Raw genomic sequence first — 17,576 nt, 5'->3', positions numbered from 1 at the left:
GGAGTTTAGGGCTGTTGTACATAGAGTCGCTATGAGTAGCAAGCGACTCGACGGCACATAACAACAAGTGTAAATCTCATGTTTAATAGTAGGGTATACAGGGTATGAATTGAAAATAGAAATAGAGATAAAGATGTGGTGAATGTCATGTGCCATCAAGGCAACTGTCACCTATATCTACCGTGTGACTGTCAGGTCAGAACCTATGCACCAGCCTCGTTGACTACCACCAGCCTCAGGCCCATGACTGCACTCAGTGTATCAGTGCATCCACTCTCACTGGCCCTCTACCTTTCCCAGCACGACATCCTTGTCTAAGACTGGCCCCTACTATTTGAAACAAAGTCCCCCCCCTCCATTGTGTAAGGAGCATGCTGGCTGTGCTTCCTCCAAGGCAAATCTGTTCATTCATTTGGCAATCAATGGGATATTAGGTACTCTACAAACAGACGGTTACCTGGATGAGCCACTAGGTTGTGCCAAGAAATCTGGAGGACAGCCAGCTGGCCAGCTGACTGGAAAAGGTAGATATTTGTTCCCATTCCAAAGAAAGGTGACCCGACAGAGTGCGGAAATTATCGAAAAATACCATTAATATCACATGCAAGTAAGATTCTGCTGAAAATCATGCAAAAACGTTTGGAACAATATGTCAACAGAGAACTGCCAGATGTGCAGGCTGGATTTAGAAGAGGTTGTGGTACTAGGGATATTACAGTTAATGTTAGAAGGATCTTGGCAGAAAGCAGAGAGTACCAGAAGAATATCTATCTGTGCTTCATTGACTATGCAAAGGCTTTTGACTGTGTGGATCACAACAAGCTGTGGCTGACTCTGAGAAGAATGGGAATCCCAGAACATCTGATTGTGCTAATGAGAAACCTATACTTGGACCAAGAGGCTGTCGTCAGAACAAAACAAAGAGACATTACATGGTTCAAAATCAAGAAGGGGGTCCGTCAGGGATGTATTTTGTCTCCATACTTTTCAATCTGTATGCAGAACAGACCATCTGAGACGCTGGGCTGTATGAAGAGGAATGTGATATCAGGAATGGTGGAAGAATCGTCAACAACCTGTGTTATGCAGATGACACAACCCTGCTCACTGAAACTGAGGAGGACCTGAAGTGCTCGATGCAGAAGGTCAAGGACTGCAGCCTCCTATATGGATTGAAGCTGAACATAAAGAATACAAAGATTCTCACCGCTGGGCCAACTGGCAGCATCAGTATGGATGGTGAAGAGATTGAGATAGTTAACAGTTTTAGTTTACTTGGTTCCACAGTCAACACTTTGGGTAACAGCAGCCAGGAAATCAGGAGATGAATTGCATTGGGAAAGTCAGCTGTGAGGGACCTCTCAAGAGTACTGAAGAGCAACAATGCCAGGCTGGAGACTAAGGTGCGCCTGATCTGGGCTATAGTCCTCGCAATTACGTGCTATGCATCGGAGAGTTGGACAGTGAATAGGGATGACAGAGAATTGATGCTTTTGAGCTGTGGTGCTGGAGAAGAGTGTTGAATATACCATGAACTGCTAGGAGAACAAATAGGTTTGTCCTGGAGAAGGTGAAGCCGGAATGCTCCTTGGAGTCAAGGATTCTGAAGCTTCATCAGACATACTATGGACATGTTGCAAGGAGGGACTGGCCCTTGGAGAGGAACATCATGTTTGGGAGAGTGGAGGGGCGGCGTAGGAGAGGAAGACCCTCGATGAGATGGATTGATTCTGTGAGTGCAGTGGTGGGAATGAGTGTGTTTGAAGCGGCGAGGTTGGCCCAGGATAGAACGACGTTTAGGGCCCTTGTACATAGGGTGGCTATGAGTTGCAAGCAACTCAATGGCACATAACACCACCACCAACAAACAACATTCAAATGTATCAATTCTTCTATCTTCTTTATTCAATATCTAATTCTCAGATACATAGCAAGTAAATTAAAAGATCATGACCTAGACTAGGCAAACCTTAGTCTTTAATCTGATATCTTTGCTCTATAGCATCTGACTCAAGCCAAAGTCTTTCCAGTGATCTGCTATGTATCTGAGAGCTGGGCGATGACTAAGGATGACAGAAGAAAAATTGATGCCTTTGAGTTGTGGTGTTGGAAAACATTGTTGAATATCCCATGGACTTCCAAAAGACAGATATGTCCTGGGGAAAATGAAACCAGAGTGCTCCTCATAGGCTAGGATAACAAAGCTTCATCTCTCCTACTTTGGACATGTTGCTAGGAGAGGTTAATCCTTGAGAAGAGACATCATGCTTGGAAAGGTGGAGGGAGGGTCAGTGAAGGAGAAGACCACCTTCAATGAGATGGATTGACATAGGGTGATTCAGGGACTGATCTGCATTTGTCCTTGCATATTCATTCTTATTCAGGAGAAAGACTCTCAACAGTGTCAGGTCACATCAACCTACTAAAAAATACCTAACAGCTTCCCATTTGGACTAAAACAACCCAGCATCTTTACAATGGCCTCGAAGGTCCTGTCCTCCCGTCCCATTTCTGACTACTCTGTCTTTCTGATCTCCTACTTACTATTTTCCTCTTCACTCTGCTGCAGACTGTTGTTCTGTTTCTCAGCATTCCAGGCATTCTCCTCTCCCAGCTTTGCATCGATTTTTCTTTACCTGTGAGGATTTCCTCTCAGATCCCCCCAGGGTCAGCCCCTCACCCCTTCAGGCCCTTGTTCTAAAGTCACTATTTGAATTTGCCACCAAGCTCCTTCGGTCCCATCTCCCTTCTCTGTTTAATCTTTGTCTTTCTGTAGCCCGTGTACCTATTACTTTCTTTAATTTTTACTTAACTTTCAGATTGGGACTACATTTTCCACTCCTGCTCCACTATCTTTGTAATTATATTTCTAAGTAATGCATTAAAATCCTTCAAACAGTTCAAGAAAATCTAAGCCTTGAGATTGTTCTGGGGATGTGGTAGTGTCTGGTTTTTAAATCTTCCTGATTTCCCTCTTATAAAAGAAAAGAACAGCAAAGCCAAGAATCGTCCAACAGCATCTACAGTAAAATTAGTTCAGAAAGGACCAGATTCATTTCAAATCTTCAAGGTGTCATAATGGATTGACAGAGAAGGCAAAGGCTCGGAGAGTTTGACAAACATAAAATTGTCAGCAGGTCCTCATTTGGCCAAGCAGCTAGCTGTCTTCTGAAAAAGGTCTGCTGCTATTGTGCCTTACACGTTGTGCTGCTAATCAAAAGATCAGCAGTACAATCCATCAGCTACTCCCTAGGAGAAATATGGATTGTGGCCCCCTAAAGATTTACTGTTTCTGAAACCCTATGAAGAGTCATTAGTAGTTGGAATCAACTCAAAGGCTTGGATTTTTGGCTTTAGGTTTGTTTGGGGATTCTCCTCCCCCTCAAAGAATAGCAGTAGACTTAGGAGAGAGTCTGAAGGAGCCAACAGGCAGTCAAGTATGAAGACACCACAGACAAGTCTGAATGCTGGAGCTGAATGGCCTGAGCACCATACCAGGAAAAATCCCTGTGCTGAGGAGAAAACTCCTGAGTAAGGACACGCAGGATGACACAAATTTAAAAATACAGTTAAAATGGGGTGAATGAGCACAGTAGGACAATTTTTTAAAAATTCAAGTGTATGTGTGAGAGTGTGTGTGTGTGTGTGTGTGTATGTGTCCATTTTTTATCAACTCAGTTATGTTCCAAACATCAGATTGTTATGTAAAACTGGTGTCATGTAAGGAGGACCTGAGCTTTCTTTATCTGCAACATTTCTCAAGGTTTTGTTTGCAGTGAGCAATTTTAAGAGAAAAACCAAAACAAAGCAATACCTTTTTTCTCTGATAGACAGGTTTCAGGCTTGTTTTCACTTCCTATAAAAGGAGCGACCCCTGCAAGCTCAGTTTTTCTCCTGTAGTAGCGCCCAAAGCATGTACAGACATCTATGATGGGGTCTTTGTATCTACATCATCTCAGACTCACGCACTGATGCACATCAGCTTCCTGAGACAGTGAATCATAACAGGAGAGGACTTCCCATCCTTCTCCAGGTGAGCCACTGGCGGATTTGAGCTGCTGGAGATGCAGCCTTGGAGTCAGCAGTGCAACCCCCTACAGACGATGCCACCAGACCACAGGATACAGGAAATGTGAGGAAGCAGTGACGGCAAACATCCTCACACGGACACTCCGGCTGCTGCTTTTACACTGAGTAATACTAAAACCCTCTGTCTTTGATCAGGGCTCTCACACCTTCACACCCGTGAAACGGCAACATGCCTGGCCATGCACACTTATGGACAGAAGCTAGAAAAGCCATCGCCATCCTGGATACTTCTCCCTTCCAAAAATAAAGGGTGGGTTTCTCTTAAAATGAGCAAAGGAAAAGGATCAAAATCTAATCTCAACATTATTTTGTGACAATAATAATAAACTTTCAGACAATGAAAGCATGCCATAAAACCATGCTCCCTCAAAAGGAACAAAAGCTCTATTGTTAGGACGAAATGAACTGAGACAGAACTGATATGACAGCAACAAGTATTTGTTGTTTAATAAAAGGAAAATAGTAATAACAATTTTAAAAACATAGAAGTGAAATTCTTTTAAAAAATATTCAGTAAACAATCATACAGAAAAGGATTTTTTTAAAAAATTATGACTATAGCTAATAAACCAACAAATAATATTTTAAAAGAAATGGAAGTTGAGAATTAAGAACTTTAAAAAAAAAAGTGAAGAGAAAAAATTCAGGAAGAAATTAAATTTATAGATGGTAAAGAAGGTCCAACATACACACAGAGGATCATAATATTTTTTTTTCCTGCCAACTGCTTTGCAGCTTGTGATGTGTTGAAAAGATTGGATGGATATCCTACGGACTACTAAAGAACAAGCACACATCTTGGAGAAGTGTAAGTAGGGTGTTTTGTGGAGGCAAGCACAGTGAAACTTCATCCCACCTATTTTGGGCATGTTGTTAGAAGGGGCCAGTCCTTGGGAAAAGACATCACATTTGGAAAGGTGGAGGGTCAGCAAAAGAGAGCAAGACTCCCAACAAGATAGACTGACACAGTGACTGAAATAATGAGCTCAGGTGTGTCAGAGGTGATGAGGATGGTGCAGGATAGGACAGAGTACTTGTTCAGATCCTACTTCCACTAGGTGTCTTGCAGTTGTCTTGACAACATCTAACAACAACATGAATAAAATATGTGAATAAAAAATTTCAGAGAAAATGATCTTAAAATATGTATTTTAAATGGTGAAATCATGATGTATGTTCCACCTTATTAATACACTAAATATTTAACTAAATGTTTAACTCCCATAATTCAGAGTATTTTGAAACATGAACAAGTGTTACATGAAATATATTTGATTGCTGTTGGTGACAGAGTCCTAAGTACAGCTGATATTGCTATGAGTTCATGCCTTCCTTTATAATTAAAATAAGTGCTAAATCTTAGTACAATTTAGTGACTCAATTTTTAGGGTGAGTAACTCTCCCAAACCCCAAAGCAATTAAACAGGATACTAAAAATAGTAATTCAGGAAAATTTTTCTGAGCTAAAGATCTGAACCTAAATAGTAAAAAAGGCAACATGGGTTCCTGGGGGAAAATTTTTTAAAAACCAATATTAAGGCATTATTTAGTAAAACTAATGTTCTTAAGAGAAAAAAGGGGAAAGTCCTTTGGCCATCAAATAAAAGACCAAATCACGTATTTTTTAATATAAAAAATAGAAATTAAAATCGCTATCATGTTGCTAAAATACCTTTTGCCAGAAGACACATATATTCAAAACATTTGTGAACAAAAGGGAAAAAGAGTCATGTGATAAATTTTTTTGCAGTATTCACGCTATCTTGGAGGTTTGCCTGTACAAAACTGTTGAAAACTGGAAGGAAAAGACAGTCTCTCTTCCGCCATCTAGAGGCAAACTTTTACTATCTTGTATTTTTCCAATTGGATATAAGCATGTATATTAATTATTCCTTGAGTTTTTATACCTTTAGACAACTTTTTTCTCAAATTTTTTTCTGCTCCTTTGAGACATAAAATTGGCCAAAGATCACAATCTTTACTGTTTAAAAATAAGGCAAGAATAACTAGTTAGTAGCTATTCTAAATACCAGCATTATCTGCTTTTGTAAACTAAGAAATATCAAAAATGATTTTTTTTCATTTATTCAATCCTCACCAGTTAAACAGATCACAGATATTGAGGTTTTTATTACAAACTTTATAAACATACTGTGACTCGTTTTCCCCCTCTGAACAGGAAAAAATATCTGCTGTCAAAGTTATTCATAGAACTTTACTAAAAAACGATACAGACAAGTTTGACAATAATAAAGACAAAGTGAAGTAACAATTTATAAGCTACAAAAAATAAGGCTATTTAAAAAATTGTGTGTATGCACATCCCAAAACTTCTCCAACAGGGTAAAAAGGGAAGCCACAGACTGAGAAAAAGTATTTGGTAATGACATATCAGATAAGGGACTTCTATCCAGAATTTATAAACTACTTGAGCACCACAACAAGATAAAGGTAAATAATCCATTAGAGAAATGGGCACAGGATATGAACAGACACTTCACCAAAGAAGACATTCAGATGGCTAACAAGCACATGAAGAATGTTCAAAATCCCTAGCTCTGAGAGAGATGCAAATTGAAACAACTATGAGGTATCATCTCACCCCAGTCAGAATAGCAAAATTTAACAGAACAGCTAGGAACAAATGCTGGTGAGGTTATGGAGAGACTGGAACCCTTATTCACTGCTGGTGGGAGTGTAAAATGGTGCAACCACTGGGGAAGGTGGTATGGTGCTTTCTCAAAAAGTTGCAAATAGAGATACCATTTGACCCAGCAATTCCACTACTGGGAATATACCTCAAAGAGACCATAACTGATATCCAAGCAGATATATGCACACCCATGTTTATCGTGGCTTTGTTCACAATAGCAAGGAGTTGGAAACAACCCAGGTGCCCATCAACAAATGAATGGATGGAGAAGCTGTGGTTTATCACACAATGGAATACTATGCTGCATTGAAAAACAAGGAACTTATGCAATATTATTCAAAATGGGTGACCCTGGAGGACATTATGCTGAGTGAAGTATCTCAGTCACAAAAGGACAAATACTGCATGGTGCCACTGTTATAAAACAGGACTGACCTCCAGGTTGGGGGGGATGATTGAGAAAGATGGGTTCAATAATGTATACCGCATTGAAACAGATGAGGGAGAAAACTGTTTAAGAGGGATGTGTTATTAGGTCTTTTTGTCACGACAGGAGTCCAGAGCAAAGGCTGCATAGTGGAGTGGACCTGGGGGAGGGATTGTAAAACAATGAAAGAATTTTTCTTTTACTTTTCCAAGAGGGTAGTGTACAAGGGGGGTAGGGTTGGGAGGGGAGAAAAGTGCAACAATGAATGAATGGAAATCCAAAGTCTCTGTAAATTTTCATTGAAATTAATAATAAATTTTAAAAATATTTTTAAAAATTGTGTGTAGATGAGTATGTATTGACAAAAATTTCTTTTAACAAGAATGCAACCCCGTCCTTCTAAAACCAACACTGAGAATACACAAGCATATTCAGGCATGTAATGGTTAGTACAGTATATTTTATAAAGCAGTAAGAGAATGTTATAAGACTGTATAATGAGGTATTAAATCTTTCTGCAAATATAACTTAAAGGAGTTTGAGTTTAGCTGGCTTCTGTTGGCTGTCCGATTCTCCCACTTAATCTACCATACTCCTTTTTCTATAGTACGTTGGAATAAACTACCTTCTCTTGATTTTTTTTTTTTTAAAAAAGGTTGTGTAAGGTATTGATTACCTAGGTCCAAATGTTGAAAATCTTTGCTACTCAAATTATTAGAATTATCTTGAAAAATATTGTCCATAAGAAAACTCCCTGATATACTTAGGGACATACTAAGTTTATAAACAAAGTCAAAGATTATTTTTTTTCCTCTTCTTTATCATATATACACAGACCTATTTACGCATGAGTGTGTGAATGTTGTCATTAGCTGCTGTTAACTCTGCTTGCAGTGGCTTTATTCAGGACACAATGAAAGACTGTCTGGGCTGAACCATCCTCACAAGGTTGTCAAGCCAGAATCCATCATTGTGACTACAGTGTTAGTACATCTCACCAAGTGGCTCTGTAAAAGGAGCAGTGGTAACATGGGGAAGGCCAAGTCTGACTTCTGCCTGCTTCATAAAGGGCAGCTGTCACCATCAATAACATCTACAGTATGAAACATATAGTTCCATGGGTCAGACATGCTACATCCCGTGCTCCTGATCCTATTTCTATGACTCATTGTGCCCAATGTTTGTTACAAGCTGACTCATAGACTTAACTCACAGTTGTGGGGGGTTTTAGGGAAAATAGGTTGAGGAGTAGCAGGGGAGCTCTGGTGGCCTAGTGGTAAGGAGCTGCAACTACAATCCCAGAGGCGCACGGTTCGAATCCACCAGATGCTCTGCCAGGGAAGGAGGGACAATCTCCTCCTGTACCAGTCAGATCTGATTTGATGGTACACACACAAAAAAAATAATAAAAATTTAAAAAAAGGAAAATGGGGGGAAAAAAGAAAGGTTGAGGAGTAGGGGAGAGAAAAAGGATATCACATAGTGAAAGTCCCGGTTTAGTGAACAGCAGCCTCAAGCCAGACTAACAGACATAATTCCTCAACTAGTTCAGACCGCTTCTCAGTCAACAACTGGAAGTCTAGGTTCAATTCAGCTGCACAGAGTTTCTACTTAACTTTGGCTCCATCTCCAGGATTCTCTCAAGCTACACCTTGCCAGTCTCTTCACAGTTTGGAAAGCACTCTCTTATATTGGTTCCACAGCTGTTAATGATTTGCAAAACCATGTATCTGCAGTTAAGGGAGCTGGAAATCACACCCCCAGTGAGGGCTAACAGAATGGCTAGAAAAGCCATTTTTAAGTGTTGTAACACCACAGGTTTCCTTGCCCTACTTTGCCTCTACTTCATGAAACATCATAGCCTCCAATATCAGTGGATTTCTCCTAATGGTGTCCAAAAAGAGCAAGTCTAACAATGTATGTGTGTATATGGCATCCTAGTGATAAGCAGCTGCACTGCCAAACCGAAGGGATATGGTTCAAATCTACCAGCTGCTCCAAGTGAAAAGGATGCGCAATCTCCTCCCGTCACAGTCTTTGAATACTTGCTGGAGTGTCAGCTATAGGTCAGTTCCAACTCAAAGGTACAAAACAACAATATGCATGTATGCCTATACACACAAACACAGCATGAGAGACACACACACATACTTAACCTCTAATACCCAGACCATTTCTTCTGAATAAAAGGATTAAGTTCATAGGTAACCTATTAAAAATTTTTAAGGAATAAAAAGAGTATAACTTTCTTCTTAATATGTAATAGAAAATCTTACCAGGAAATTGCAGGGCTAATTGAGAGAATGTGAATATACAAAATTTTCAAACATATTAATTTATAACTGATTTTTAATCATCACAATATAATGCCACATGGTAAAAGCAATCTTTCACAAGTTAATATGACAGCTTTCTTGAAGAAAATGCAGTAAAGAATGAGAAATTGATCATGGCTATTTTAAAGATCAGCCTTTAAAGTGGTTAAAAATTCTTTCTAAAAAAAAAATTATTTCTAACAAAAGAACACCTGTGTCTTTCATGTAAATAGTTTTAAATTTTGTTTAGGGGCGTTCTGTCCTCTAAAATGATCCATTTAATTGCATGATTTACAAAAAAGGTTTTCATATATAACCTGAAGAGAGACAGCCTATTTTTAGAAGAAAGGTGAAGACCAGCCCTAAGGTCAGCATGGTAAGACCAAAGCCCACGCTCTCCATGAGACGGAGAAGGGACCGAGCGTGTTGGGGATCCTTGCAGGCAGCCCAGGTTCCAATATTACAAAGGGTGGAATGTGCGTCACATGCTTTTGTCTAACATATAACTGAGGTATTAGGTCTTCTGAAAGTAATCTTGAGTATAACTAAAAACTATACTCATCTCCTCATTCAAACTTTTAAGTACCTACCATATGCACAATCCCATGTTAAATATTAAGGGAGTACAAAGATTAATTTTAAAATAGCTCAAACTCTCCAGGAGTCTACAGTCTAATGAGTTATAGAGAGTTTAATGGAAGTTTAACATAAACTATAGAAATTGCAAGTAAGGATCTGCCCGATTGAGATAAATCACCTTATTTCTTAATTTAATGGCTATCTGTATTTTGCTAGCTGGGAAAAACTGTTACTTTTAGGATTGTTCTAAACTTGATTTCCCCCACCACCACCCCCGGACATCCCTTAACTATGTTATATCAAGTTTCTGACTGGACTTCTTGAACAGAATGCGATTTGAATGAAAAGTTTACAGGGCAGACTGGTTTTCCATTCAACCATCCACACGATTTGTTTTATGACACTGACATTCTGACAGCACTCTCCCCAGCTGCTCTGTGATTGTTTCTATTTGTCCTTCTCAGTCTCTTCTGCCTTTTGGATTTGGTGGCTGTTGTTAGGTGCCCTCGAGTTGAGTACAGCTCAAAGTGACCCTGGGAACAAGTGACCTGAACCTGGTCCTGTGCCCTCCCCACATCCCTGACACACCTGAGCCCATTGCTGCCGTCACTGTGTCAGTTCATCTTGTTGAGGGTCCTCTCTTCACTGACCTTTTACCTTTCCATGCATGATGTCCCTTTATTCTAGCAGCATGCCCCAAGTATGTGAGCCGAGGCTTCACCATCCTTACCTCCAACGAGCACTCTCATGATATAGTGGTAAGAAGTTGGGCTGCCAACAAATAGACATGGTTTGAATCCATCAGCTGCTTCATAAGAGAAAGGTGAGCAGTCTCCTCCCGTGAGATTTACGGTCTCTGAACACAAGCTGGGGGGCCAGCTCTAAGTTGTTCCAGCTCAATGGTACCAGTAACCACCCTGCCTTTGCTGTTTCTGAGCTTCCCCTTGGGCAAAAGCTGCCCCATTTCATCTCATGTGGCTGAGTGTCCCGAGGAGGAAGTACCTCTCTAGTGTTAGGATCGCTTGCCTTTTAGGACTGTCAATCTTTGGCTGACGGTTGAGCCACAGGGAGAATTCAGTTCCAGGTTCAATGGATGACTTAAGGCCATACTCTCAGGGGTCGCATTCATCACGACGGGACACCTGGGCATTTTTATGATGTTCAGCTTTCTGCCACATTTCCCCCACACTTTGTCCAGGCCCTTAAATGTGATTTTTTTTAAACAGAAGTAGCCAGGCACCACCGAGTTCTTCTGGTCTCTGTGCTGTGGAGGCCATAGGACCGTTACTGCCCTGGACTAGCTGCTCCCAAGAGTCTGAGTCTCATCCCTCTTCTTTGCACACAACAGGGAGAGACCAACAGTCATACTGAGATGACCACCCAAAAGCTTTTAAGGTGTGAGTCTCTCATCATACTGGGGTGCTCTAGAGGCGAGAAGCTGAGCTACAATCCCAAAGGCGCACACCAGACGCTTCACTGAAGGAGGGGCAGTCTCCTCCTGTGCCAGCTGGATCTGACTCAATGGTACATGGGAAGAAAAAAGAGCCATAATTATGCCATTTTATACCAAGATACTAGTATAAAAACTTTCCTAATATACACAGCAGGCAGCCTGGCAGCTCAGTGGGAAGGAGTCACAGTGTCGAACAGAAAACATGGCTCGGATCTGCCAGCCTCCCCAGGACAGAAGGATGGGCAATGGCCTCCAAACGCCCCTGAAGGGTCAGTTCATGAGATGAATCTGACTCAACACATTAAAACTAATCTGGACTAAAACTTAGTATAAAAGAGAAAATGATGATAGCATGCATATTTTAAAATTATTTAAATTTAAAAACATGAAGAAATGTAAATTTATAAGCTATTGTTGTTGTTAAGTGCCGTCGAGTTGTAGACAACTCATTTAACGACCCTATGAACAAAAGACCTGAACACTTACTTGTGTAACTTTCGTCGTTTTTCAATGTTCATAGTTTTCGAAGGCAAGCCATTTCAGAAGTGGATGCCACTCTTGCTTCCAAGCTTGATTTAATCGGGGAGCTCCACCAAACACTGTCCACCAGGGGTAACCATTATCGCATTTGATACATCAGTGTCACAGTGTTTAGCATCACGGAAACCATGAGTTATCTCTGTACAGCAATGCACAGACCAGTGCTATACCACTTGGAGGAATATATGACAAAAACAACTTAAACCAGGCCTGAGGGCTGCAGATTAAAACACCCACCCTGGGCCTGGTAGCTTAACTTTCTGTCCACTAGGTCAATGTAGTTCTCTGTGTTGTCCTTGTAATTGTTGTGAAGTGCCCTCGAGTCGTAGACAACTCATAGCAACCCTATGAACAAAAGACCCGAACACTTGTGTAAGTTTGGTCGTTTCTCCAAGTTCATAGTGTTTCTGGAGGCAAGCCATTTAGGAAGTGGATGCCACTCTTGTTTCCAAGCTTGATTTAATCGGAGAGCTCCTCCAGAAACTGTCCACCATGGGTAACCATTATCGCACATCAGTGTCACAGTGTTCAGCATCACAGTAACAAGTTACCTCTGTACAGCAATGCACAGAGCAGTGCTACACCACTTAGAAGAATGTTTGACAAAAAACAATATAAACCAGGCCTGAGGGCCCCAGGCCAGAGGGTCCTAATGTGTTTTTAACTAGCAGGCTTTATCACTTTGCCTCACTCCCTTTAACAAATCAGCTTTCCACCCTAATGCTCACCAATCTTGGCCAACAAGTTTTGTTGTTTTAAGAACTTGTTTTTATTACTTATTTTCTTAATGGTTCAAATGTTTTATTTTAAAAACTTAGCAAAACTAGTTTGATGATTCATCATGTGAGATGGCTTTCAGAGGAAAAAGTAAACAATAATGTACTTTAAAAAAATATTTATTGATTCATGCTTTCCAGAAAAATCTTTTCAAATCACCAAATCTCTATTCTCAATACTAAGCATGTTTTTTCCACCAAAAATGATGTAATACTATATATTATTCTAATTAAGTTGTGATTCTCAAATACTTTTTTTTAAAAAAAGAAAGCTCAGACTATGCAGCAATCAGATCAACTGAATGGGCATAACTGACCAGGTGGATGAAAGCTTTCCAGGCAGCAGAGGTTTTCACTCAAGAGCCCTGCCCTTATCAGAGATGTTTCCACAGCAGCTCTGGCGGGGGACAAACGAGGCTGCAAGAGCAGCACTGGTGGGCGAGGGGGCCGTGCTGACTCAGTGTTCTTCGTGAACAGTTTTCTCCTCTGCATTTCCTTCACTGAGTTCATCTTTCTCCTTGCAAGAATCCTGGCTGCTGGTATCAAGAATATCATTTTCTTCCTCATTCTCTGTCTCTTCTACTTTTTCTTCATTAAAGCTGGAGGGAGAAATGATCAATCTTTCAAAGGAAAAATGACTTGGTAAACAAACCCTCTGCTGTGTGGTGGATCATGAAGTTTAGCTTCCTCAAATATGAGTTCCACTTTGTTTTACACACACACACACACACACACACTCTCTCTCTCTCTCTCTCTCTCTCTCAAAGACAATTGAGAAATTATTCTTCTGAGAACTATTTTATTTCAAACCCTGAATGACTCTTTAAATTTCACTTTTAAACCACACTATTGTCATGAATCAGAAATTTAACTTACTTTGCTTTAAAAAACAAAATACTTCACCACTGTGTAATGCTTTAAATGTGTCAAACATCAAAAATATCAGTATGCTTTGCAACCTTTCCCATGTGGTCCATTAGGTAAAAGATCTTTTTAAAATCTACAGTACTGTATGTTTTGTTGCAGGTAAGAATCTTTCAAAGGTAAACTGTTCAGACATTGTGCATATGTTACCTTTCTTTATCTTCAGTGAAATCTTTCCTCTCTTGCTTGCTGAGGTTCTCAAGTATTTTTCCGCTTCGGCCCTTCTTTAAAACAAACTCATCACATATTCCTAGTGCTTTTAGCGTGTTAGAATAATGCTTTTCTGCTGCCATTCTTGCATTTTTCTATAGGAAAGACAAACCTTTTTAGATGAGAACAAAGGATTTTTAAAATTCCATTAAAAATGTATGAGTTTAAAGTTTCAGTGAAAATTAAACTCCAAAATTTCAACTAGTTAAAAACAGGTATAATCTAGCGAACCTCTGGTGGCCTAGTGGCAAGAAGCTACACTGCAATCCCAGAGAAGTGCGGTTTGAATCCACCAAATGCTCTGCTGGAGAAGGAGGGGCAATCTCCTCTTGTACTAGTCAGATCCGATTTGATAGTACACACACAAAAAATAATAAAAAATTTAAAAAAACCCCCACATGAAACAAGCATAGCCTATGCTCAGCAATTCCAGGAAACAAGTACAAGAAGGATCATAACTTCACTGTAAGATCGCAAACAGTTCAAATATCCATCAACAGTAGATAGATAAATAAAAGTAGATAGAGTAAAACAAAGCAATAAAAATGACTGAACTGTAGCTATACACCACAAATATAACCCAGAACAGAAAAAACAAAGACTAGACACAGGTATAGATAAGATGTTCAAAAACAGGCAAAACTCAACTAGTTTGTGGAGATGTGCACAGCTGGTAAAAATGCCGATAAAAACAAGGTTAGAACAGTGGTGAGCTCCAGGGGAAAAGGTAAAGGGCACACGGGGTTCCCTGGAGAGCTGGCCAGGGGATGCTGCTAAACCTAGGTGGAGGTCACATGAGCATTGAGCATGTACTATGTGCTTTCAAAACTGTATACAGATAACTAAAAAATAAGGACAAAACTCAGTGTGAGTTGGTACAGGTTCTTCTATATTCTCTAAGCCACATCTCCAATCTTGTACACGGATGACTTAACACCTGGGAGTCAGGAGCTGTCACAGTTCCTAAAAAGACCGGTTTTGTGGAGTCACAGGTGGACGGGAGTCCCGTCCACACACAAGTCCACTCTCAACGGCTACTAGCAAAATGGAACCTAGTCAAGGGTTGTCCTCTGGACTGCCAACTAACACAAGCTGCCTAGGCTGGCCCAGCGTCCTGTTCTGGAAAGGGCGTGAGACAGCATCCTTGGTTAGCCCTCAGATTTAACAAGTGAGGAAGCAGGACTCCCAAAGATGGAGCGGTGTTCCAAGGTCACAAGGGTGGTCAGCAATGGACAGTGTTTCATCCCTGGGCCTTTTCTACTCCATTGTGCTTTCTCCGAGGTAATGATGGCCAATCCTGAGTGTAAAGACAGTCTAAAGCCTGGCTGCAAGGCAATGTCGCTGTCAGGTGTTTGCCAAACCCACCAACTCTATCAGGGGACCATGGAGTCTGGAGTTCCACCACAGATACCAAAACAGCAGAGACTACAATGGGTCCACTTAGTACCTTCCTTATACTTCTAACTCAAAAAAGCAGTAATCTGCTACTAAAAGACACTCCCAGGGAATAATAATTTTCATCACAAGTAATCAAAAAACATATCCCGAGGCTGAGATACCAAGTCTTGAGAACCTGAGTACTAAAACTGTGTGCAAAGTGACATGAGGATGGCACCCTCAAGGCTGTGGAGCAGAATAAACCCCAAAGCTAACTCTGAATGCACTAAAAAGAAGACATTCTGATCTAAGTAAAATCAACATTAAAAAGATTAAAACGACACTAATCAAAGGTAGTGCTAATAAGCCATCATGTGCACTTGGTTTTAAATACACTTTAACATTTACTCAGGTAACACACCCTGTCATTTCCAAGAAACAGGATGATGTAGCTTGTTCTGTAATGGATCAAAGCCACACTGTTTGGGAATAATTCAACAGCAATAAGACAATTAAATTGGCCTAGTGTGTGCTGTGCTGCCAACCCAAAGGCAAGTGGTTCAAATCCACCAGCTGCTCGAAAGACGGATAATCTCCTCCCATGTGATTTACGTCATCTGAAAACCTGCTGACTCCATGACAATGAGGTAGGTAGGTAATGCATAAAGAGGAGAGTGAATTTGTGAAATAACAGCTGTTAATTAGCAGCAATGGCAAAATAGACTGCAAGAATTACAAACTGATGTTAACAAAGCCAAAGCAATAGTGAGTCACTATCACAGTAACTTTGGCTCTAGAATTAATTATAATATAGTGTATCAAGGAACATTTCTCCCTGCATCTAAATGTGCAAAAGAATCTTAAGGAGAACAAGATAAAAGGAACTAAAAATCACTGTACTAAAATGATTTTATTTTACTAGCAATTAACCTTTCCAAAGTACCAGGAAACAATGATAGAAACTAAGGTGTGCCTGATCTAGTCCATGATCTTTGCAATTACTTGCTATGCATCAGAGAGCTAGATAAAGACTAAATATGACAGAAGAATTGATGCCTCTGAGCTGTAGCGCTGGAGAAGAGTCTTGAGCATACCATGAACTGTCAAGAAAAAAAATAGGTCTGTCTTGGAGAGAGTCAAACCAAATTCCTCCTTGGAGGCTAGGATTTTGAAGCTCTGTCTCATAAACTTTGGGCATGTGACCAGGAGGAACCAGTCCTTGGAGGACAGTATGCTCAGCAGGGTGTAGGGACAGCACAGGACAGGAAGACCCCGGATGAGATGGATTGACACAGTAAATGGATCAATGGAGGTAGGTGTGTCAGAGTGAGTGAGACTGGCTCAGGACAGAGCAGGCGTCAGAGCTGTTGTACATAGGATCTCTATGAGTCACAGGCAACTTGACAGCACATAACAACAACATTAGCAAAGTTTCTCGGGAAAATAGCTGACAGCTGGACTGCAGAGGAATCAGAGTGCGGAAAGAGAAGGTGGAGCAGCTCAAGGACAAGAGTGATAAGAGGGGCTGACAGAGCAAGTTCAAACGAAAACAAGCCTGTGGGTGTCAAAATGTGACCTTGGGTTTATCTCACCTGAATTGAAAAACCATTTCAAGAGCAGATTTGATGCACTGTGAGATGGCATTAAGGATATCATCTATAAAGAAAACATACGACATAAGAAAGAAAAGATCAAAAAGATGGCAGAAGAAACTATGAAATTTGCAAGAGAATATAAGCGAAGGCAAAACAAAGGGAAGTGTTGCTGACTGAGGGTAAAGTATTTTTATAAGTATTAATAATGAGACAGAACACCAAGAATGTAGAGAAAACAGATAAAGCAGGAGGCGAACAGTTCTTGGAACAACTGAAGCACGTGGATTTAGCTTCCCTGTGTCTTTATTGAAAATTGCCAGGGAGCAAATCACAAAGAGAATTCAATGCAAATGAAGCGAGGCTCTTTCTATTAAAAACCTTCTGCTTGACTCAGGAGGAAGGGGTTAGCAAATACAATTCAAGAATCCTGTAAGCTTAAGGATTGCCAGCTTGTATCAGCCTCCACCATAACCTGAAGTGTTGTTGTTATGTGCTGTCGAGTCACTTGCGACTCATAGTGGCCCTATGTACAACAGCCCTAAATCTTACTCTGTCCTGTGCCAATCACAAAGTCTCCAATACACCCATCCCAATTACCCCAATCACTGAATCAATCCACCTCATAGAGGGCCTTCCCC

General features: G+C 40.5%; 1 protein-coding gene across 1 annotated transcript in view; it reads right to left on the bottom strand.

Moving 5' to 3' along the window:
• Window positions 1–13,289: 13,289 nt before the first annotated feature.
• FAM161A (family with sequence similarity 161, member A) overlaps window positions 13,290–17,576 on the bottom strand; it is a 30,309-nt gene continuing 26,022 nt past the window's right edge. The window contains exons 6-7 of the mRNA XM_006881032.1: window positions 13,907–14,061; window positions 13,290–13,431 (exon numbers count right to left, since the gene is read on the bottom strand). Coding sequence (XP_006881094.1) covers window positions 13,290–13,431; window positions 13,907–14,061 — 297 coding nt within the window. The remainder of the gene's footprint in view (window positions 13,432–13,906; window positions 14,062–17,576) is intronic.

This window comes from Elephantulus edwardii, unplaced genomic scaffold (assembly GCF_000299155.1).
Source record: "Elephantulus edwardii isolate Elephantulus edwardi_28Jun2011 unplaced genomic scaffold, EleEdw1.0 scaffold00011, whole genome shotgun sequence".
Lineage (NCBI taxonomy): Eukaryota > Metazoa > Chordata > Mammalia > Macroscelidea > Macroscelididae > Elephantulus > Elephantulus edwardii.
The sequence above is the reverse complement of the archived record's forward strand: the minus strand, read 5'-3'. Positions and strand labels throughout refer to the sequence as shown.